The 24,771-nt window shown below is 41.8% G+C and overlaps 1 protein-coding gene across 3 annotated transcripts in view; it reads right to left on the bottom strand.

Annotated features, from left to right (window-relative positions):
* LOC110975754 (uncharacterized) overlaps window positions 1-24,771 on the bottom strand; it is a 166,375-nt gene that overhangs the window by 49,370 nt on the left and 92,234 nt on the right. For all 3 annotated transcript variants that reach the window (XM_022228507.2, XM_087143664.1, XM_087143665.1), the window contains exon 17: window positions 23,126-23,962. In XM_022228507.2, coding sequence (XP_022084199.2) covers window positions 23,126-23,962 — 837 coding nt within the window. The remainder of the gene's footprint in view (window positions 1-23,125; window positions 23,963-24,771) is intronic.

Below are 24,771 nucleotides of genomic sequence, written 5' to 3'. Positions count from 1 at the left end.
TAGCTTCTCATAATGCAAGTCCCTTTTCAAGAGGCCTGCCTTTTTATGTCCACTTGACTTGACTGCCACCTGAGCTAATCTGTTCACAAGTAATCCTTGCAAAAGGATAAGCCTCACTAAGTCCACCTGTATAAACATCTTGACAGGATCTAACACAGATAAAGCTTTCAGCCTCATTCGAACAAACCCAAAATAAACACTGGGAGTCTCTTGTGCACATTCAGATGAAAGTTAGCAGATCTATTTGCCAGCAATCTGGAATACACACAAGGTGTGTCCTTCATAACTGAGATCTTGTCAGTGGCCACAAAGTCCCACCTCCTGCTCCGGAAGTGGTGCTTTGGATTTGAACACATTCCGATGAAATTTAATCACATATACTTTGAACCACCTGCATGCAACCTGGAATACGCAAAAGGTGCACCCTCTACACTGAAGCTCTTGTCAGTGGTCAAACAGCTCCACATCCTGTTCATGGGAGGATATCATGGATTTGTACTCATTCTGACAAAAATTAGTCCTGTGCACTTTAAGCTGTGTGCAAACAATCCTGCATGCACTCAAGGCGTGTCCCCTCCAAAATTGCTCTTGTGGGAGGTCATGGAGATCTCCCGTCAGAGAATTTTTGTTCCTGATTGTACATGAATTCTGTTGGATTGGTGATGGAGGGCATAATTCAATTAATGCCCTTATTGCTGAGGCAAAGTCTCCACTTCAAAAAGCTACACGTACTCAGACAGCCACATGTATATTATGGACCCCTATTTTCCAAGGAAAAATGTCTAGTCTGTTAAGTAATCAGACTTTATTGACCTGTTCACACAATCTGGGCCTATCAGTTACAAAATATCTTTCCAGACGACAGCTTACAAAACTTTTCAGGTGATCTCTTGCGAAGCTCTCCCAGACATGACCCCAAAGAGGTGAGGTAGGGGAGGGGGATGGAAGATTGGACACAGCCATTAGACTACCGAGGCTCTCTGCGGGTAAAGCTCCTGCAAATGCAACTCAGGCCCCACTTGGGAACATGCTTGATGACTTGTTTTATTACGGTCGGATTACGGGATGGGGGTTCTCTGTTGGCATTCATGGCAAGGCATACGTGTAACATGGCACACCCACCTGGGAAAACCATGTATCTGCTTAAAATCTCCAATCAGATCAGTTAATCTCAACTTTGCAGCGTGTTTTGATGGGCTTGCGTGACCCTTCGGCGATTGACGTCATCAAGCCCCCCCCCCCTTTCAGGAGACTGTTCGATGACTTTTTTCCTTTTAGACTCAGGCTTTTACATGTACATGACTTGTCTCCAGAGGCTTACATTTTATAAGCAGCTGTTTTCAGATAAGCACTAAGCTGAGAAATATTAGATTAAAGCTAATTCAAGTTGTTGTGCAATATCATAAAAATTAATATCAATCTTTCAAGTTTAACTATTCAAAGGTCAACAGTCCAAATGACGGTGCTTCTTCTCAATCCAAAGCAATATGCTCCTTCCAATACAATCTCTGTACATTAGCTTTTGAGGGACATCGAGCCCCTAAGGTTGCCTGTCTGGGATTATCAAAGAGACCCTCCCCAAACCCTAACCACAATTCTCACCCTATACGTTCCTCAAACCTTCAAAATCCTTTGGAACCTCCGGTTGGATTTTGAATGGTCTGAGATGGTAGACAAGTATAGAAACCTTGCTTCTGCACAGCAATACGCCAGTATGAAACTGTGATTTCTCAAGGAGAAAGAGAGCATCATTTTCAAAATTTGTGCAATAATTCTTCAATAGCAGCATGACTTCCAACGGGATGTTAAATACGCCATGGACTCACCCAGTGCAGTGAAAGCAGTAGCAGAGAACACATTTTAAAGAAAGATATGAAAGCAATCTGCACAAAAAACACTGATGGGGGAAGTCGAACAAGACATGAAGTTCTGGGTATCTGTCAATAAATACCCTGTAACCGCTCAACACAACGTTTGACAATAACAACTCAAGACAGGAAGAGATGACAGGGTTTATTTTGAGGAGCACTGCCTCGCTTACAACGAAGACAGATAATTCAGAAGATTTAAAAAAAAGATTGAATTTGCCATTTGTGCAGCTGTACTTCTCCACCTTCTTCAACCCCAAAGGCCAAATAAGAAAATTGAATTTCCTGTCACTTTTTAAAAAAATAAAATTAAGGGATGTTTTTGCTGTTGATTTTTCAATCCAAAAATATTAGGGTGGGTGCCGGACACTAATTTTGGTGACATCAGTTAAAACCGTAGCTGTTTGCACTACATATGGGAGCTGCATTGTGACTGGGTGAAAGGTTAAATAATGTCCACAAACACATAAGAGCAAGCAAACCTGACCACCATACGAAAAATTTAAATTGGATTTGTTAAACTTAAGGGTGAAGTACACAAGAATTAAGTTGTGGGATTGGCGTTGTACAATTTCACCTTCCACTGATTTCTCAAATAAAAAGTGAAAGTATAGGATTTTTTTTTAGGTTGGATCTGAACAGAAACAGGACTATTATTGTGTCTGGCCTGATGCTCCCAGGACAGCAATCCTCAATGCCAAAAGGAAGAAATTCCAAGATTCTGATTTGCTTTGTCCTGATTTCTTACAAAAATGAAAGGACAATAGAAAGGAGTTTATGAAATTGTGTATCCTGCTAGCAGGAAATAAGGGGGTTTACAGGGGGGAGGAGCCAGGACTATTTTTTGGCAGGTCTGGCTCACCCCGGCCAGCAAGCACGACTGGAGAGAGATGGAGAGCTGTGGCTTCCTGACAAGATCAAGCCTGATCACTGTCTTTCGGAGAGTGATAAAAAAAAATTAAAATTAAGGGGACAGGGATGATGAACCCGCATTCATGCGATCGGCTTTCAAATACATCCTCGAGATTTTGATTGTTATCTCTTCTCAATTTTTTCTCTTCAAGCTCCCCAGAGTTTTGTAATGAGATGGCCTCTGTTTGAACCAACGTCAGGGGAAAGAAATTACTGATAGGAAGTGCAGAGGCAATGGCACACATGTCACACGTGATGTGCATCTGTCACATACCGTCAGCTGTGTACTTATGTATACTGTACATACAGAACGCCCCAACCCAATGTGAGAAAGATTGGAAGGTAATTGGTGGGACTGCACGGGTGGTCACGTCCTCAGGAGAGGGGCTAGGATAACTGAATTTGAGAAGGTTAAAAGGTCAATGCTGATATTTCAAGCATAGCTCAGAACCATGCTTCACAAGCATGGTTCTGAAGAAGTATATTCCAAAAAAAAATATATTCCATCATAAAAACAGTGTGTCACTGAAATACCAATGGCATAGTATGTCATAATATGTGTCCATACATGTAATAGCAACTGCTGGCATATACTTAAGGACAGCTTTATGGAGACTATGCCTCCTCCCAGCAGCATGCCCCTTCCTCTACTCAGAATATAAAGAAGATAAGAAAAGAGATTTACATTGTGTAAATATGACCAAACTGGTGTGTGACCCTCAAGAAATTGAGGTCCTAAAGTGCCCCCTTGCAAACTGGACCCAATAACACCAATGATGAGACTGTGATTCATGAAGTATGCAACCACACAGTGATAACTCTCACCATTCTGTACGACAGCAGTCAAGGTACTATACCACAAAACAGTGAGGAATGCAAATGCTCAAATTCACAATAGAGCACTCGATGACGAAACCCTTCTGAACACGTACAACAAGGGTGAAATCGATGGTGCATACAAACACCGGCATGCATAAAAATACGCCAAAAGATTGTCAAGATAGAAGGTAAAACGGCCTCTTCGGCCATATTAATTGGCCCGTGTTTGCACAGATGCTGGCGAGATGACAAGAAAATTTGCTGAGATAAACATTTACTCCCGGGGGACGTCACTCTCACTTGCTCTGGCAGGCTACGGCCACGTGGAGGTTGCCATTTATTTGCATCAACGTTGGACTTTGAACAGGGAAAACAATTTTAAGCTGTTTGTACTGAAACACGGTGGGGCAGCTGGTTGCACAGGACTCTCCAAAAATGATCATTTTTTATTAGCCTTTAAAAAGAAATTGACAGATTTTTATCAACTTATTTGTCAACTCCTGCCAGAGTCCTTCATTTGCCTGTAAATTGCCTGAGTGTTTTGTTTGGGATGTTGCATCAGAAAAAGAGTAGCATACATGTAGGTAGCACAGAAGGGGGATATTCACCCAGAGAGTAGAATAGGTAGCATTTAAGGGGAACATTGCACAGAGAGTAGAATAGGAAGCACTGAAGGGGGATATTTTACAGAAACAGAGTAGCATAGCATTATAATGGAGATATTTCACAGTGAGTAGCAAAGGAAGCACTGAAGGGGGATATCTAACAGAAAGAGGGTAGCATAGCATTTGAAGAGGAATATCTCACAGAAAAAGGGGAGCATAGCATTTGAAGGGGGATATTTCACAGAAAAAGGGGAGCATAGCATTTGAAGGGAGATATTTCACATAAAGAGAGTAACATACATGTAGCACTTGAAGGGGGATATTTCACAGAGAGTAGCAAAAGCAGCACGGAAGGGGGATATTTCCCAGAGAGTAGCATAGGAAGCACTGAAGGGGAATACTGTACAGAAAGAGAATAGCAAAGGTACATGTAGCATTGCTGGGGGCCATTTTTTATTTAAGTAAAATATTCTTAATAAACATAAATGGGGAACATGGATACAAAGGATATTTGGCAAGGGGGGGATTATCAAAATAAAAATGACACTGGACAAGTTCGGTACTAAAAGTCCACGCGTGTTTGAGAGGGAACTATAATTACTACAGTAATTTAATCGATTGAAATTGATTGACTGATTGATTGATTAGATTGAAATGCATGTTAGAGTCCTACAACATCACAGTAAATAACAAGGAACCTGAAGTACTACCACTGTGCCAACCTAGCCGGATGAGTTCATGTACATGAAAGAAAAATACGATGACTGCAAACCAGTTGCTAGCGACACTGAACACAACAGCACATGCAGGGCACTGTGGTCGTTACTGGTAACCTGGCTGCAGTGGAGCCAAATGTCAGTGAAATTTGTTAGCTTAGCAACTATGTAAAAGTACACTATCTGATGGATGACAGACCACTTTAATAGTACTGATAACTTTAAGGTGATCATTCAGCCTGTTTCAAGACATCTTTATTTCTATGGAGCACCCAATGTAACAAAAAGTCAAGCAAATCAGAATTTCAAAAGAAATGGGTCAATGGTCCATCACATGTATGCATCTTTTTCCTGCGTGTAATGAGCCATGACATGTATGACACATTTACATGAGTAACTCACAGTTTCTGTTGAAAAGTGCAAAACATGCAACTGAATATCAGCCGATTATTTTTTTTTATTTCAGAGTGGACGTAAGATCCTACTCGACCTAAGACATATCTGGCGAAACGTCTTAGGTCGAGTAGGACCTTACGTTCACTCTGAAATATTTCAAACACACACAAAGGTTTTCATAGGATTAAATACAATCCAGGATGCTGTCATTTGTGACTGAGCATGCTGACAGATACGCAAGGCCATAACTTCAAAGCAACACAAGTACTCAAGGACTTTAATTTCAAAAGCACGCTAATGACTTCACTTTGCTCTTCCTCGTTAGGAATTCAAACACCGACTGAGACGGAGATACACATGCAGGAACGTTAATGGAAACTGACAGGATGATTTGAAAAAATTGACACGTGGGTTCGTCGCATGTATGTAACAGTTCCCACCGCTGCAGGTCAAGAGATGGAATTTGGGTTGAGAAAAAAAATGCTCACAATGATTTTTGAGTTCATAAGGCCCTGGTCTAAAGTGACAACACATTCCAATACAGGTTGATGGGAATGATGCGTCAACAGCATATAGCTATATGTGCGATAATTACTAAAGGGCTCACTCGCTGTGCAAAGTGAAGTGTGCTAGGCACATCCATGGTTGTGCACAAACCTATGGAAAATTTGAAATAGTGTACTACTTTCGCACAGCTATTTGCATATCTATGTTTGTACTCTAAAGCAATGTATCAACAAGCCCATGTGCCTTACTATAAAGACACAATCAAATTAGCTAATAGTTTTGCTCAGTATAATCAACACAAATGCATGTGTACATACACTGGAGATACTATACAATTGAGAAACAGGAAACAGGTTGCAGGTTAATTTGCAAATGTTGAACTTACGTAATGCATTTAGAGTACACAGTATGGAACTAGTTCCATCCTATTCTTTTTAATGTTACATAAATATGCACATGAATTCAAAATTTGTTACATCCAGTAGGTGCAAAGGCTTCTTGATGTGAGTAATTACAAGTTTTTGTTCTGGTAATTCAAAATTGCTCTGTTGTCAATCCGCTTTGAGTGGAACAAATTTGAGGGTGGGGGGGGACTCACCACATAGGCGCACCATGAGGCTGCATGTATATGCGCAATTGGCGCGGAGCACGCCAAGTACGTGTAACTAATTTATTCCAGCATGTATGGTCTTTGCGTACACACCTGTCTTTCTTTCGCCGATTGGGGTTACACTTCAGCTCGGGGCAGATAGGCTTCTGAAACTGAAATCAAAATCTGACAAATGGTGTCCAAAATTTTGCATTCCTTCCTGGAGATTATTAATGTGGCCACAAACTGAACTTACAGCTACTTTCACTTTAACTACAGACTTGAGAAAGTCAAGAGGAGTTTGCTTCATTTTCAGGCAGAACAATTACATCAATGAGCAGGGGACTTTATGAATTACAAACGACTATTTTTCAAGAAATATCACAGTCTCATTCACTAATGATGACAAAACAAAATCAATTTTACATTTCATCTTCTTCATACTGAAAGTGGACAACAATCAGAAATGAACACAACAAATTTTTGGCCAAACAGTTTTGCTACATGTAGAACTTTTGGCCAAACAGTTTTGCTACATGTAGAACTTTTGGCCAAACGGTTTTGCTACATATAGAACTTTTGGCCAAACAGTTTCGCTACATGTAGAACTTTTGGCCAAACAGTTTTGCTACATATAGAACTTTTGGCCAAACAGTTTCGCTACATGTAGAACTTTTGGCCAAACAGTTTTGCTACATGTAGAACTTTTGGCCAAACAGTTTCGCTACATGTAGAACTTTTGGCCAAACAGTTTTGCTACATGTAGAACTTTGGCCAAACAGTTTCACTACATGTGGAACTTCAAAAAACAAACATCATCAGCATCAAGAGCAAATTGTCCTGTGCAGAAAAGAAAAACAAAAAAACCCGTGCAGATTTCACACATATTCTTTGAAACTTGCACTGTATTGTCCACACAACACAGGTTCCCTTTCCACAAGGCCAAATTCCACTTCAAAAGGTGGCACTCCATTTTTCCACTCCAGCAGGAAACGACTGGCCTCATACATTATTCATACATGTACCTGTACCTACACGTACATGTATCACAGTTCTGAATTGACCTCATGATAAATGCATTCAAGGTGACTACCAATACATTACCGTTAATGAAGTGGGTGTGTGAATTCCTTTACAATATTATTTGAATAGCATATTCATTACCGGCATGCACTTCCAATTTACCACTTATTAGTGGACCGACCCCCCCTCATACATGTATAATCAATTTGACATTTATTCTAGCTCCAATCAATGAGCCTACGGCACATATGTATGGACCCAAAGGAGATAACACAAAGCTGCTGCTGGTAACTGATATGAGTAGAGGATCATACATGGCCTTCCAGAGGACTGGAAAGGTCTGTTTTATTAAGCATGCCACTTAACCCAGGAGGCGACAAGATATGCATTATTTGTTCAGCTACGGTGGAACCGTGATATCGCTCCAATTCTTGCTTATTTTTCCCACAAAATACAAGATTCAGCATCCAAGAAACAGGACTTCACCTTTTCTTGAAAGATAAACAATGTTTACTTTGATGGCATTACTTGGCACTGTTATCACAAAAAAATGATTACAACAAATATTTGACATTTTACAATCATTTGTAATCCTTTCACACAAAAAAAATACACTTACGCTGCACTACCGATTATTACTCAAATCTAAGGATTAATGATATTAGTGGTTTGTAATTCCCTTGAGTTATTGGAAAATCACCAAGTAAAAAGAGGAACTGAATACATTGTACATATAAGCTCTATCAAACTGGCAATGGTCAACTCTACTTGTTTCTTTAAAAAGCAAATAACAGAACTGCTCTGTGTTGATGTGCTTCACTGCCATTCCACTGTCTACACACCTGTACATGTACATGTAATGTTGATTTTCCAAAATTCTGCTTCCTAAAAAACCCTAGTCTAGTGGCTATTACACTGATAGTTTTTTAAGTAGAAAATGGTAAACACTTTATCGTAAGCATAAACTCATTAGTACAAGATAACACAATCTGGCTGGTTCATTGCTTACCTTTCCATAAAATAGTGTCTATATCCTGACAGACCTGACCACGAGTCACTTCTTGCTGACAATTGATGTGCTTCACTGAGTGAGAGAGAGAGGTTTTTACGCAGTGTCCATTCCAATACAAGCTCCTCTTCCCATTGCGATACACTCAGGGCTGATGGAGATAAGTTCCTCCTGGGACCTCCGCGGGACTATAATCACGGACACAACCGTCCCGGCGTTCGGCCAGAGAGAGACAGATTGATTGTGACAATAAGGATCAGCCGTGGACGCACTTGCTTCTTTTCTCGCGAAGGGGAATGGGAGCGTTCGCCAAGGGGGAAAAGCAGGAAAAATCTGTCTTGACGCGATTCAAAGAAAATCGCAGGGGGAAAAAAAGATGGATCTTGATGTGTCGTTCCTCATCCGGTCCGACAGGGGGTTGTCACACGGGAGGAATGCCTTGACCGTCACCTCAATTTGGCCGTGATGTCATCGTGGCAGAATCCGACGGGAGACCCCCCTCTAACTGCAACCGATCGACAACGTAGGACTGAGGCCTAATCAATCATATTCCGGGCCCTGTAATTGAACTCCCCGGCATAAAATACTAATTCATGACCGCGGCTATTATTGGCACATTGGAATATTTATCACCCGGCCGCCCGGTGCCCCGTCGCTTGCACGGCTTGTTAAGCACTGGAGTGAGTGTGTGAGCCGAGTCAGCCGACAGTCCCACTGTGTCTGTGCAGTATATCAATGGCTATTAGGCTGCAAGTAAAATACCATCATCTTTTTCCTTTCCAATCCAGTTAATACTGCCTAATAGCTTCTGGTCATGATACTGCGGAGGTGTCATCAAATCATTCTGTCCTCTTTCTAGTTTTTTCTTGTTCTTTTTTTTCCCCTCCGGCTGCATTTCACATGTTGAAAAACAAGAGTGCTTAATTTTGGCCATCCCCGGGAGGATTAATGGATCGACCTGGAGCAGCATGATTACAATTGCATATTCTAGAGCAAGCAGGGGTGTTCTTCCCAGAATGGTTCAACTGGCCAGCCTTCCACAGCAGGGAATAGCATTTTAATTAAATTAAACTCCAAAAGAGGGATATGAAAAAGAAACCTTGGCATAACCTCTAGCATTTACCTGCACTTTTAATCTATATTTGCTCCAGATATTGCCTGCTGCATTCAACACGAGGAACAGTTTATTTTAAACTTTTGCTGGTTTGAATCATTTTTTTTTTAATGAAGAAAAGAAACCCCTCAGAGCTCAAGGGATTTCATTGATTGTCCAAAGTTCTGACCCAGAAATAATGTGTCTGGCTCAGGGTATTAAAACCGTCAGTGAGAATAAGTTGGGACTTCCTGTCTCAGGCCCAGTTCTTAAACAATTCCTACAATTTCTGTTGTTGTTGAACTCATAATTATTTGATGCTTTTTATGCTGTATTAACCCTAACAGTCCTCAATGCTTCCTCTGTTGGAGGACTGAGGATTGTTAGGGTTAATCCTCTTTCTGGGGCCAATTTCATAGAGCTGCTCAAGTACAGAATTTGCTGAAGCACGAAAAAAACCCTGCATAATAAACAAAGGTTACCAGCTCAAACTCTATGCGATTGTCATGCTAAGCAAAAGACAGGTAAATACTACTCCAAAACAATACACATCACAAGAAGTTTTGGCCCGTAAGGTGATTTGTCAAGCAAAGTTTTTTCACACTAAAACAAATTTTTCGCTTAAGCAGTGCTTTGAAATTGGCCCAAGTCTCGTCTCACCGGTGCACTATTTCCCCCAATCCCTGATTTCTTGTTTGCCTTGGGTAAAGCACGCACGGCTCACTGCCTACGCAAGAAAAACAAATACGTGCAGCCAGGCATTGCTATAAAAATATCTAGTATAATCATGATGCACTGATAAATGAAGATGTATTTATCAAAGTGAAGACTGTGACGTTGGACTGCTGTGCCATCCTAGGCTAGCAATTAAATTGACAATGGAGTGATAAGCAGTTCATACAATGACGTGTAAATTTAATTGTAACAAATGTGTCTGATTAATGTATAGATATGTGTGCATGTTAGTACAAATGTCAACACAAAGTAGAAAAAATGTAAGATTATCGGTCCTTACCAAAGTATAAAAATTAATGGCATGGCAGCAAACTGAAATGGGAAAAGTCCACCGGTGTCATTGTTCTACTAGTCTACCGCTTTGTGAATTTGATAATTATTGAAGAGAGACTACATGTAATATACACAAAGTAATACAAAGGTCTAAGATAACGATTTTTTATTATGTCTGAAAAGGGCTTACATGGCTATGGCTAGGTCTATGGTCTGTATGTTCCTGCATACTTACAGGCTATGACTAGGTCTACTGTCTGTATGTTCCTGCATACTTACAGGCTATGGCTAGGTCTATTGTCTGTATGTTCCTGCATACTTACAGGCTATGGCCAGGTCTATGGTCTGTATGTTCCTGCATACTTACAGGCTACGGCTAGGTCTATTGTCTGTATGTTCCTGCATACTTACAGGCTATGGCTAGGTCTATTGTCTGTATGTTCCTGCATACTTACAGGCTATGGCTAGGTCTATTGCCTGTATGTTTCTGCATACTTACAGGCTATGGCTAGGTCTGTTGTCTGTATGTTCCTGCATACTTACAGGCTATGGCTAGGTCTATTGTCTGTATGTTCCTGCATACTTACAGGCTATGGCTAGGTCTATTGCCTGTATGTTTCTGCATACTTACAGGCTATGGCTAGGTCTGTTGTCTGTATGTTCCTGCATACTTACAGGCTATGACTAGGTCTACTGTCTGTATGTTCCTGCATACTTACAGGCTATGGCTAGGTCTATTGTCTGTATGTTCCTGCATACTTACAGGCTATGGCTAGGTCTATTGTCTGTATGTTCCTGCATACTTACAGGCTATGGCTAGGTCTATTGCCTGTATGTTTCTGCATACTTACAGGCTATGGCTAGGTCTGTTGTCTGTATGTTCCTGCATACTTACAGGCTATGACTAGGTCTACTGTCTGTATGTTCCTGCATACTTACAGGCTATGGCTAGGTCTATTGTCTGTATGTTCCTGCATACTTACAGGCTATGGCTAGGTCTATTGTCTGTATGTTTCTGCATACTTACAGGGCTATGGCTAGGTCTATTGTCTGTATGTTCCTGCATACTCCCAATGGAGTGAAGACCTAGACCTACATGTAACTCAGATTCAGATGTAGACTCAGTTGAAATCATGTCCCGAACCTTGGCAAGTCATATGCATGCCTATGGAACGCAATGGCTAGCGGCTACAGCCACTTCCCATAGGGGCATGTGCTGCTACAAGACCCAGCAGGGTAATTTGCACAAAGCTTCACAGGTTGACTCAGTATGGCACTGCACGGACAAGAATTACCCTTGATTTCACCATTCTGGAAAAAGGGTCTTGGCTCATTTCTTCCCATCCCTGGGCCAAAAGAGAAAATATGGAGTTGATAATTGATCCCCACACACACACACACACCTTGTTTTGTAAAATCTCTTGCCTGTTCAAACAGATTTCATGATTCGGTCAAGCAGTTAACGTGCGCACATCACTTGCATCCTACGAGTGTTTCCTTAGTTACAAACATGGTTCTTGTGTAGCCTATGAATGACAGATTTGAAAGCTGACCAGTCAGAATGGGTCGCAGGCATACTGGTACTCATCAACAGACCCAAAGCATAATGACGTCAAGCTTTGTTCATGTGCGCACCTTCTTAAGGGGACTTGATTGATCCAGTCGCGACTCGCTGCCATAGGAAAGTGCACATGTACACATATGTAAACAAAGCATTATGTTACAGATTCTAGTGTAGACAAATCCGGCAACCAAAACTAGAAGCCATTACCACGGGGCCATCCTTGTCGCACGCAGGCAGTGCGCACGCGTGAAATTCCACTTTGACCAATAGGCAGTAGTCCATTGCCAAAGTGCGCGCGCTCAGGGTGAGACAGCTGCATGAGTGTAAACGGACCCTCGGATTTGTCTGTACCTAGAAATATGTCACGACAGAGGGACAGATCCAATCCAATGCTCATCTGCAAATACAAACGACAGAAATAGATGTAGATGATGATGGGGGAGGCATCAGAGAGATGTAGATGTTTAACCTAGGAATTTTGCCCTTCAAAATTCTTATAATAAGAAAACAAATAGCACTCAAGGGTTCCGAGTTGAAAAAGTCATTGTCATAAATAATTCAAGAGTATTTTTAGCTCATCAGAGCAAGCATCGCAGAGGGTTTAAAAAAGGAAACTCCTTTTATCCGTGCCAGGACTTATCTGTGCTTGGAAGCAAAGGGATAAGGTTTTTTCCCCCACAGATCCATTGAGATGTGCTTGTTTGCACTGCTAGCTTGCATGCACAAACCTTGTCACCGGAAGGGCATCTGGCCAACAAAGCATACATGTACGTATACCCTTGGGGAAAAAAAAAGGAAGGAAGAAAAAAAGAAAAAAGTCGGCTGTTTATCATAACTCACCTCCAACCAAACACAGTTATGCATATATTAAACACCTGTATTTTTTATTACCGACCTATTTATAGTCTGGTGCCGGAAGGGCGTTTTCTCATTAATGCTCTCACTCAGGGTTTTTGTTTTTAAGACTTGTGCCTAAATACTTGGACTTGGATATTAAATTTGGTGGCAAGGACGCAAATCTGATCATTATGCCTCTTGAACTTCTCTGACATGTTGTCTGATGCACTTGTACACGGTGTATTAGAAGGATACAGCCTTAGGGTTGAGCATGTTTAATTCATACACTGACGACAATGAGAACAAAAAAGATACTTTAAAGGGTCACTACAGTGCCAATTTTCAAAAAACACCTTCAAAATGCACCTTTGTATCTAGATCAAGCTCATTTCCCAATTTTGGTTCCTCTATTATTTGGTTCCTCTATTATTTGGTTCCTCTATTATTTGCTTCTTTTTTGGTTTTACGCTAATGAGTATATCTACATGTTTACTCCTCAGCAAAAATCATCCGTGAAGAATGCATTAATGTTACATTTGTTGTTTCAACAAAAAACCTGCTGGATTTTTAAAACTGTAATATTTTCTTGCCCCGAATTTTTTTTTTCTTTGGGATTCATTTTTATGTATGTCAACCCTTTTCTCGGAAATGTTTCCAATAAGTTAAATTGGAATTCTGGGCATCCAATATGAACTATGTCCACGCACTGAGCCATGTCATCCCTGGATAACATCACAGCAAACAGTGTATGTGGCCATTGTTTGTAGCCATTGTTTGGCTTGCACAAGGGTTTATCCACTACAAACACAGGGTAAGGGTTCCCCTCGTTTTCTCTGTGTTTCTCTGAATGATGCAATCTACATTCAGAATTCGCATCTTGGCATGAACAGAAAAAAACCCACCTTTTTAGCTTGTTACAGTTGAACTCTGAAGACAAGGGACAATTGCGTTGGATTTGGATGCTTTCATATTTATTTGAAGAGATAAAATCAGAGAAAACATGTTTTCCTAAGAGGGGCTCTTTAAACAATAGGGCACCCTTCTCTTTTCAATTGAAGGAGGGTCAATCGATCAACACAAAAATCCTCAAGAAAAAAATCCATGCTGCTGCCATATAGATGACTGAATAAACCAGGCAAAATGCACTATGTACATGTACACTTGTCACTTGGTTTTATATTGAGTACCTAGAGTGTGTTTGTTTCCAGCTGAGTACAGAGAAATATTGTAATTGGTGCACAACACAACAACTTGTCCGAGTCATTGTCAAGACACCGTACAGTGTTCGTGTGTATGCATGTACATGTTTGTATTTTTTGTTTCCCTATGGCACTCCATACACGGTTGTATGTAGTGCATTGGGTGCAGTACGGTACTGCTCAGTCTGATATTGATGTCACACTGTGGAGTTTGACCATCGCTGCGTTGATGTTTGGGTGACATTGAATCGCACTCGCACATTTTCAGTGCTGTTTTGGAACAAGTCTTCACATCCTCCTGTTTTTTATTGGCAATGTCCTTTTTTTGAGGTCGGGAGTCAAAAAAGGGTTGGTTGGAAATGAAAATCATTGAATTTAAAAGGTTACCCTTGAAAAAAGGCAGAAAAGCACCTTTCCAAAAAAATACCTTTCTGTTGCCCATTGAAGAAAGTCCCTGCTTTCCTCTGTTTTTTTTTTTCCAAGCCCAGCATTTCAGAAAACACCTCATGTCTCTTTCTCCCGGTAAGATCCCCAGACAGGTGCAGGGGGGAAAAAAAATCATTTTACTCGTTTGCAAAGTTTTACTCCCTTTTTAATAAATATTTCTGTAGTTTCACAAGTAACAGGAGACCAAGTGTTTGGATTAACGCGAACAGCCTGTTTTTTCCCCGATTCTTTCAAATGTCAGCTGGCGCAAGGGACACGGTGCATATTTAAACAGCAACTTCAGTTGCACTGCAAGGACACCGGAAAAACATGTCCCTACATGCCTCGATGTCCGAAGCCTACGGACGGTGATGGGGCATTCACCTGGGCTTGCATCAACCGACTACACTCAACCCATCCCCCTCGACCTCAGCCTGTTTTTTTTTTTTTGGATATACCGTACTATCCACATTCCCCCCCCCATCTCGGCGACAACATTAACTGTAGCTCGTGTTATTTGCCAAGTGTCTGATGTACATCCTGCATGGCACAAAATCCATCATTTCGAGTAAACGATTTTCATGTCTAGTAACAGGAAAGCACTGAAAGTACAGCATGCAATTTGCAATGTACAGGAGGAAAAGGTACAAAACTGTCAAGAAGGGTAGGGGCAGTGGCGACAAAGTCCCTTTATACCTGAAACTTGAAATCTGTCTGAAAAACCCACTACCAAAAATTGGTTTTCTTGGAATGAAATATTTATCTCACTTAGAATATAAGACAAGGATGTGAAGAATAAAGGAAATGTAAGCATATGATCTTGATAATGCTCTAATACCCTTTACTACATGTACATGGAAAATGGCCTATTCTTTGTGCTTTGAATATTCATGAAGCCTCACTCTAAGTAATAATGGCTGGGTGCTGCCTTCTTCCAGCCTACAAAATCCTCCAAAACCTGGAGAATTTTGTGGGATTTGGAAGGGTTGAGATTGATGGAAGTCTGAAGAATGAGGCCATTATGAGGGCAAAGGTCTTAAAGAAGGGTCTCATGTCCTACATCCCAGACTGCAACCTTTTCAGTACGACTTTTAGACTGAGAAAAATTAACGGAAGTTGATTGCCAACTTCATTAATCCTGAAGGAAACAGATTAAATGACAAATTCCTGGAAAGCTTTTATCCACTGTTTAATCAATCACAGGTGATGAAATTATGGAGACCTTTGATACTGGGGGAAAGATGCTTGATTAATGCCAATTACAGTACCTTATCAAGATGATATTTGATTTCAAAGAATGAGTCTGACACACCTCTTACGTGTATGTTAAACTACCCAATCCTGAACAAATAATGGAAAATAAATTAGACAGTGGAGCTTCCATGAGAACATACTTAAACTGTAGGACTCAAGTGACAAAGATAACATACCACTGTCTTCAATCAAATATTTGAGAATTAATTTCCCCGTTATTCTGAAGACAGCATCACAGCCACCCCTCTGAAGTGAATGGAAGCATCCCCTGGAGCCAGGCAGACCCTACAGCGTTCTGCAACACGGGATTGCACCACTTTGCTGGGAAAGGGGGAAACGTTCACTGAATCCAAGTCCTGGGGACAATTCTGATTGATAGCCCGATGGCCGAGTCCCAAATTGGGAAGCAGTATAGCAGGTAAACACCCACAAAAATATTTATCTTTCGCGCCTGGGCGATTGAGCGTTTGTTTGGTTTGGGCCTGAGGGAGGTGTTTCATTTCTTGGGGCTTGAGTGGGATGAAGAAAATGAGAGATGACGCCCAAGACGAGGAATCAGAATGAAACTACTTACCCTGCTTCTCATCATTCTAGAGGACCTGTCCCCTCCTTCAATAGATATTGCAGATGTCTCTCTCAATCTTTCCAAGAAACTGGCAGTGATAGGGGTGTGACACCACAGCCTCAAGTTTCCTTTCGTGCTTTTCCCCAACCAAGCCAACGCCCATCCCGCGGTCAACTTGCTGCAGTGAGCCAGATTTCAACTGCCTTTATCTTCCCTGAATTTTTAGAGTTAACACCAATTTCAAGTTTCTGGGGTAACAACTTCAAGTTGGATAACAGGTGTTTTTATTATTATTATGTCTGATTCATTCTTTATCTAGTCACTCAAGTTTTAACAAATGTCTTCAAGCACACTGGCATTCCTTGAACAGAAGCAAAGAGAGAACCAAAATGAAGAAAATCATCTCAGCATATCATAATTTCATGATGTAACTGTGTCAGGGAGACGTTAATTTTTATCACGGGTTTGGCCCTAGTAGGAGGGGGGCTACATCTTGACTACATCTGACTTGGACCAGCCAGCCGACCCCAGCAAGCTCAGTGGTCGAGTGCTTGAGACATCTGGACTAGTAATAGGAGGTTGTGGGTTTGAGTCTCACCCGAGTGAGCTTGTGGATTTTTACTTATTTTTTTTCTCACAAGCTCTCAGACAAGCACTGAGTATGCAGTGTTTTGAATATACATCAGTGTAAGGGCATAACCTTTTATTAAAATACCACAATTTCACTGGCACACCATGAAAGTTGTTCTATCAAATTAGACACATATGTACATGTCTATGCGGCGTATCTATATTCAGACAGGCAAGACAAGCTGGCTTCAAATAATCTGCCCCAACTCCAGCAGACTGTGCCGGTACCTCTGCCTCTCCCTGTAAATCTTATCCCGTCTCCCACCCGACTAGATCGGCTTTGACATATTCCAGGTCACGTTTAGGCGGCCGTCTCCCGCCTCTGGGCCCGGGCTGTTCTAAGGACCAAAGCTGTCTAAATGTCGCCCGGTCCCAGTGTTCCACGTTTAATATTCTAAAGGGCTTTTGGATTAGAAAGATAAGAGAGAGAAAAAAAATAAAGAGAATGAGTGATGCCCTTAAGCCAAAATGACGGGCACGAAACAGACCAGGGCTGTAGTGAAACTAATACATAAAGTGGGCCACATTTAATTGCATGAATGTGCCATCCTATAGGACTGAATGACTGCAGAGTTCACGACCGCATATGCGCAAAGCTGGAACACTGACTGAACAAAGTCGACATGTTCTTGAATCAGGTTCTCATGAGCACATTTGCATATACGCACAAGCCAAACTACATGCTAACGTAGTGCAGCACATTCCATCTACTTTTGACATTTGACACATCCTTCAACTTAAAATGTTACCACGCTGACCATCCATCTTCTACTCCAGATCATCTTGAAACTGGTAGCTACATTGTAAAACACTGTTAAATGTTTACGTTCTTACATCTCTGGCTGGCAAAGTGAAACAGGACTCTTAACCAAAGTACCAATTGAAAATGTCTCCTGCAAAATCCCTCTCCCTACTGGTAGGTGGAAGTGAAAAGGTTGCCATGGGAACTGTTCCCAACAACCGTCTGGACACAGAAAACAAGCAAAAGAAATGACTAAAGAATGCTTTGGTCACGGTTCAGTAGCTTGTGACTTGACAATGACTTTGGATGCAGACGGGATGACTTGTAACTGACTTACCATTTCACAAGGCTCGTAACGGACTTGCCAAGAAAAGGGCTGTGCAGAAATAAAACGGCACACGGGTAATTCCAGAAATCAGGGGTCCAAAAGTGTGACATTTTTGTGTCCCTGTTACATCTGACCTTTGTTATTCGACATGGAAATATCACCGGAATTGATTTCAAACTATTCCTATTTGTTTGGCAGGTAATTTGCATTAACTCATCACTCTTGGAAGTTAGAAAATGTGTTCTGAACTTACAAAATCGTATGTCAGATGTGACAGGGACATGAAAAAAAAATGGTCCTCTCATTTCTGGAACCACTCACACTGCTCATAGATGTACTTCAAGTTTGGAGGGGCATCAAACTCGATGTAAAGCAACAGTAATTGGGCCTTCGGGTAGATTTATTGGGATGGGGGAGGCATTACGTTTAGATAAGAAACAAACAGTAACAGTAGCTCCATTATCCACTTATTCTTACCAAGACTTCACGTTTTCAAATGAACAGTTAACAACCACCTCGTCATCCAGGCATTATACACATGTAATTCCAAGGGGAACATCTTTGAAGTAGTCTCCTTTGTAGCCTTAGATCAATACGTGTTTCCCCGAAATGAGGTCTACGACCGACAAATACAATTCTGTCTTGCCTGTGGTTAGCCTACGGGAACGGATGGCAGTGCATGAAATTCTAGGGAAATCCCCTAACCAGCTAATCAATGAAGCTGAACTCAGACAATCGTTCTTGCCAAATTCTCGTGAAAGGATGGGCCATATGCCACAAGTGATGAAGGCACTCGTCGTGACATCCGTTCACTAATTCGTGATTTGACGGCCAAGACATTCATATGGATTGCCATAGTGTGGTTCTGGGCAGAGTCTTGCAGCCACATTTTCCAGCGGCTGCCATGAACACAGTGCAGTTTCCCACTGGTGGCGGAAGCAGGGCCGAGGGGGGGGGGGGAGGCCAGTTGCCCACCACTTTTTTGACTAGAGAACATTCCACCCTACCCACTTTTTGCCGGCCTATAATGGGTGGGGCTTAATGGATTGGCCTATTAATGGCTGATGCATGAGGGTCTAACAACCCCCCCACTTTAAAATTGTTCCACAGCCTTTGCAGTTTCCATGTGGTATTGTATACCTTGCAAGCGTACAACTGTATACCCGAACCGTCCTAATTTTCCCTTGCTTTGTCTCCATTTTGAGGAATTTTGAAAATGCAATCCCCCAGCTTTGTCTGCGAGTGAAATAAAGTTTTATTTTAAGCCTCACCAAGAAGACAATCCATTTCTAAAAACAATCTGCATAAATTTAAGACTGACATGATCCGGAGAATTCCATACATGGCATAAAAATACCTATGCCGTACGGCAAAGTTAGCATCCTCATAAAGGTTAGTAAGCCTGAGTTCTCTGTGCAACTGTTGTTTCCTAACAGGTTTCAAGGAAATGTATACTCAAAATAGAAACGCTGATACCAATACCAGTTTTTGGGTCTTTCAGAGCTTTCCGTGTAAATGACCCAATTTCGTGACAACACTTAACATTAAAAAAAAAAATTTCAGTCCCGGAGGAAGTTTAGTTCTGGTTTTTAACTTAAAAAAAAGGAAAGTTGACTTTTTTCCAACCATGTTTCCTCAGATGTCATTTGTGTTTGACCAAAACAGTCAGAATGAACGACAACTTCACCACCCCTCATCAGGTTCCACAGTAACCGCTTCCCATCACACTTTCAGCAACTCATTGACAAAGTTACGATGACACATAATATCTTAAGGCAGTGCTTAAACCACAACTATATGGAGAGCAGTAACAGACAACAATCAGGCCAGTCAACAGAGGGCAGCATTTACCATCCACTGTCTCGTTTGAGCGGAATATTCACAAAGCATGACTACTGTGGTAACAGACGATATACATGTATGTAGTCTGATTTTAGACAGGGAAACTCCACAAAGAGGGGGCCATTCAAGCCTAAAACGGTGCAACAGAAACTCTGAGCTCTCTTTTCTGGTCTGAACCAGTGAAGGAACAGTAATGCAGATACCCATGTGCATGTGAATGCGCAGGTTTCTGGGAAATACCCTGAAAAAAGATACATTCTCTGTGTTTTATGAATAACACCAATGAGATTGGTAACAGCAAGACCAATATCCACCTTTACATGGAAGTGCCACAATATCCACCTTTACATGGAAGTGCCAAAAATAATTATAAAGGTTACAGACTCTGGGGTATAATAGAATGTGCTTACTGATGGAGGATTAGAGAACCCGTCTAAGTTCACCAAGTTCCTTGAAGTCTTTGTAAAATGCAAGACTACCCTGAAGAAATCCAATAGCAGTGCTAACACATTACATCCTTTTGATTCTTACAGTGCTGTATTAACACCCTGTCTCTTGTTAGCGTATTCGTTGACGGGGAACAGTGTTCATTACAACAAAATGCATTAGAGGGAGCTTTTATCTTCCTATAGTCCTGAAGATCACGTTTGCAGGCTTCGCCGAAACATCCGCTACTTGCCCATGTAGGTTATGCAAAGAGTATTAAACTGGATTTCCTTTGCCCATGGGGACTGTACCTGCATTAAGCATACTCGGGAGCATTTCCGCATGAAATTTGCTGAAAGATGGCCAACCACCGATGATGTCAAAGCAGTGTGTGTCGGACGGCATACAACTCACTCTCCGCAAACCACAGAAGTGATCTTAAGTGCGCAACAAAGTCATTCTGTTCAAGTTAGATAAACTGCTCTCCTTTTATTTCTTTTTGTTCTTCTTCTGGAACCCTGCTTTATACTGCTTTTGCTTCAACAAGCCTCACATCTAATACCACATTTTGAGAGTTCCTAGGGAATGAAACTTCTTTGAAAATCAGTGTTCCATATCTTCCTGCCTTTTTCCATGTTAAAACGTATCCTCAAACTCAATCAACTGTAAGAATTATTACTGAAAGCTTGAAATTTTTCAAGGTTTCAAGAGTGAACAAAAACAACTAAATCTTGATAATTCTATAAGATGTACATGTATAAGAACCTAATTACAGTACTGAATGATGTACATGTATGTGTAGGTTTACAGAATTGAAGGAATTTCCTTCTTGGAATACATATAGACATCTGTTTTTGAAGTACATGTACCGGTAAGCCCATGTTTTTGTCATTAGAGATGCACAATTATGAAATGGAACAAAATTAGCAGTTGTCTGGAAAGTCTATGCTTGAGAGTGCTGCACTCCCAGAACACAGAAACTCGTGTGACTTTAATGTTTCATTTCAAGCTGGACCGCAAATCTGAAAGTTTTAATTAGAGCAAGAGTACGTCTTGCTGGTGAGACAAGACACTTCATTCATCAGGCACCAATTACCCCTGTATAACTCAGCCAACAACGGGCTACATTTCTCTCGTGCCACCTTGACACGGCTGACATTTGGGGATCCAGCTTGGCGACCTTTTATGTGCCGAGTTTTTAATTTCAAGGTTGAGGAAAGCCAGAGAGCTAAGAACGTGAGGGTGGGGGGGGTCAAGGGAAGGAGAGAGACATCAAGTGTGGCGAGGAAGACAGGAGGGAACACGAATGATGCAACCGAGATTGCTCCGTGATTATCCGGCAGAAGAAAGATGCGCTCAGCCGGGAAAGCAGTCTTGACCGTTTAGCAGATATGAATTGGTTTTCCGGTGAAACCTGGTGAAACATGTTCTAAATGAAACATGCTCTGATCAGACAGCTGTGTCCTGATCCGTTGGCAGGGCTCTCAAATGAAAGTAATCACTGTTAAGGAAGGCTCTCCTTAAAACGAGGACATACGCGTAGGGGAGAAACAAAAATTGGCAAAGCAAAGGCTTTACCGTACTTCAAGTACAACTTAAATCCTTCACCCCATTAAGAAGTACCTAAATCACTAACATCAAAGAAAATTCTGGAGGCTTTACCACTTTACAAATTTCCAAATGGAATTTTAAAAAAAAGGAATGACAGAAATTGAGAAGCACATGTACGTGTAGCTACTGTTATTTAAAAAAGCTACAAGGATTCTGAACACAGGACAGAATAACACCCGGCACAAAAGCCACACACAAAAAATTTGAAGAGATGGAATTACAGGACTTCATAAAATGACTGAACATCAAAATAAATTCATCAATTTACAACTGTCTTAGGACCCACAATGTCAGCATGTATTCGTATGCAAAATTTCCTTCAAACCTAGCTGTATAAACTTTAAATTCTTACCTCTGAATTTATGTTACACTCAGGGGATGGTCTCATATAAAAATTAAAAACAAAACTACATTTTAACTTTATGAAAAGAACATAAGCCACACTAAAAAGGTGAAGAGGTGCATTAATGTCCAGCAGACTGTAGTCTAGACAAAGTGGCACTTTTTTATCTGTCAAGTGAGGGCAGCATTTACATGTACTATGTGCAGCACGTAGCATGGATTTTTGGCCTCAAGAGGCCATCACAGGCCACTGTGATGTGGAGCGGTGTACGGGACATTTTCTCTGTGTATATCAGAAAACAAGCTTTATGGATTTCCCTCAATGATACAGGCAGTGTTCAGATGTAACTGATGTAATAAACATGAATGAATGAAACACCTCTAGAGTTTGAGAGTAACCATAAAACTGTTGAAACTGGTCTGCACTGGCACTTCTTTGTAAATCAAGTATTATCATGAGGTTGAAGTTGGAAGATTCATCATTTGATAAATTTATCCACTGAAAACTTGTTAATTCCCATTTTCAAAATAAGTCTTCAATGAACATGTAACATGTACATTTACTACAAAAGTAAACACGGCCGGCTGCATTTTTGAAACTCTGAATTTTTAACATGAAGTACATGTAGTTACTCGCCTACGTCTACACCTAAAGATAGAACTGAAGAGATTTGAACTTTTTGAGTGTTTGTCATTGCAAACACGGTCCGTCTGTAAATCATTTGTAACTACATGTAGGGCATTTTAAAGCTACAGAGTGGTTGTATAACAATGAAATGAGACACAAGATGCAATGGATGAAAATCCAACTTACCTTTTTGGACTCGATGACCTTCTTGACGTCTTTCTTCTCCCGCATGGAGCCAGCGCGCGGGCTGCCCATCAGATCATCCTTGTTGATTCCTGAGAATCGCTTGAAGAGGCTCTTGCGCAGCCGCCCCTTGTTTCCGCCTGCCGCCGACGACACCAGGTCAGGCGAGGAGTGCTCCGCCCGATGCAGGAGCTTCTTTTGGTGGTGGTGCCTCTGGTGGGGGTACTTGGTGGCTGGCGAGCTGGGCGCCGAGAAGGCGGTGGACGAGGACTTGAGGTGGTCGTAGCTGCAGTGGTGGCGGAGGAATCCCGGCGAGGAGTGGCAGGAGCTGCCCGAAAAGTCTGAGAGGTGGCTCTGATTGTGGTTGGTGTTAGGCGAGTTGCTCTTCACGTACGGGGCACCCCCGAGCCTCTCGTCGTGGTCATACTCGTCCGTGTGGTCATCCCCACAGCAGGGGGACCGGCTGTAGCCCTGGTAGGGGATGTCTTCCAGGTAGTACCCACCGCGGTTCCGGTCGCAGGTCAAAACGACATCTTCCGCCTCTTTGCTCTTCTCCCGTGTGCAGCGGGGGACAGCCCACGCGTCGCGCCGCTTTGGCTTGTCGCACTGCTCTGCCGCAGCATCCTTGTCCTTGCTGACAAGGGAGTCCTTTGTGACGGTGGGCGTGTCTCGCACCTGGAGGCTCGTGGGTCGGTCAGCTGTTGTGGCAGGTTTAGTCATCACATGGTTAGCCATCACCGCATGGTCGTTGTTATTTTCCATGGCACATGACGTCATTGTTGTTGCTGTTGACGGGTTGACGGCCGATTCCGTCCTCGGGTGCTCCCCGACACCCAGAGTCTGCAACAAGAGAACAGAAAAAAAAATCAATCCCACAGGAAAAAACTTTAAGTATGCCCGAATAAGCACCGAATTCACTTGTGGCTTGAGGTCAAACCGACCAGAGCACTCACTCCTCAGTTGGCAATGCCTACATGTACACCACGATGATGAAACTGCGTGACAGGAAATGCTCACAGTATCACGACCAGCTCGAGGACAACAGACCACCCATCCCCAACCCTTTACCGGCACTGCCTACAGATTTTCATCTGCACTTACATATCTGCATAACCCATAACTTGACACCTTCGATATCAATCATAAGTCTTGAGGGGGTGAGATAAACCTCAACTCTCCAAACGCAGGTGGGAAAGATATTTATGGCAAATCTGAAGAATGATTTTTACAAGCAACTTTCTATTTTTTCCAAGCTCCCAGACTTGTTGGAGGGACTCGTGATTCCTTATATAAAATGAATAACAGCTGTAGTTTCATGCATGAAGGCGGCGTCAAAGAATGAAGCGGTCCTTGACAGGACAAAATGTTGTTTTGTGCTAGTCTGCGTAGCTCACGCAAATGGAATAAGAGAGAGAAAAATTTTGCTGTAACTTCTTAAGAATGTGATGGAGTTTCCAGCCCCTGGACCCATCGGATATTTTTGTCAATGATCACGACCTTGCTCGGCAATTATTGGCAGTGATAGATGGCAAACAGAGGTTTTTTTTTTTTACAGGGATCTATTTGAAGATTCCATACAGTCCCTTCAGAGTGGGAAGTTCCCCTGCATTCTGGCACTTGAACTCCTTGTATGAGATTACTGAGACAGG

Source organism: Acanthaster planci, linkage group LG11 (assembly GCF_054643075.1).
Source record: "Acanthaster planci isolate LZ-2023a linkage group LG11, COTS_SCS, whole genome shotgun sequence".
NCBI lineage: Eukaryota > Metazoa > Echinodermata > Asteroidea > Valvatida > Acanthasteridae > Acanthaster > Acanthaster planci.
Note: the sequence above shows the minus strand (reverse complement) of the source record. Positions and strands in the feature narration are given on the sequence as shown.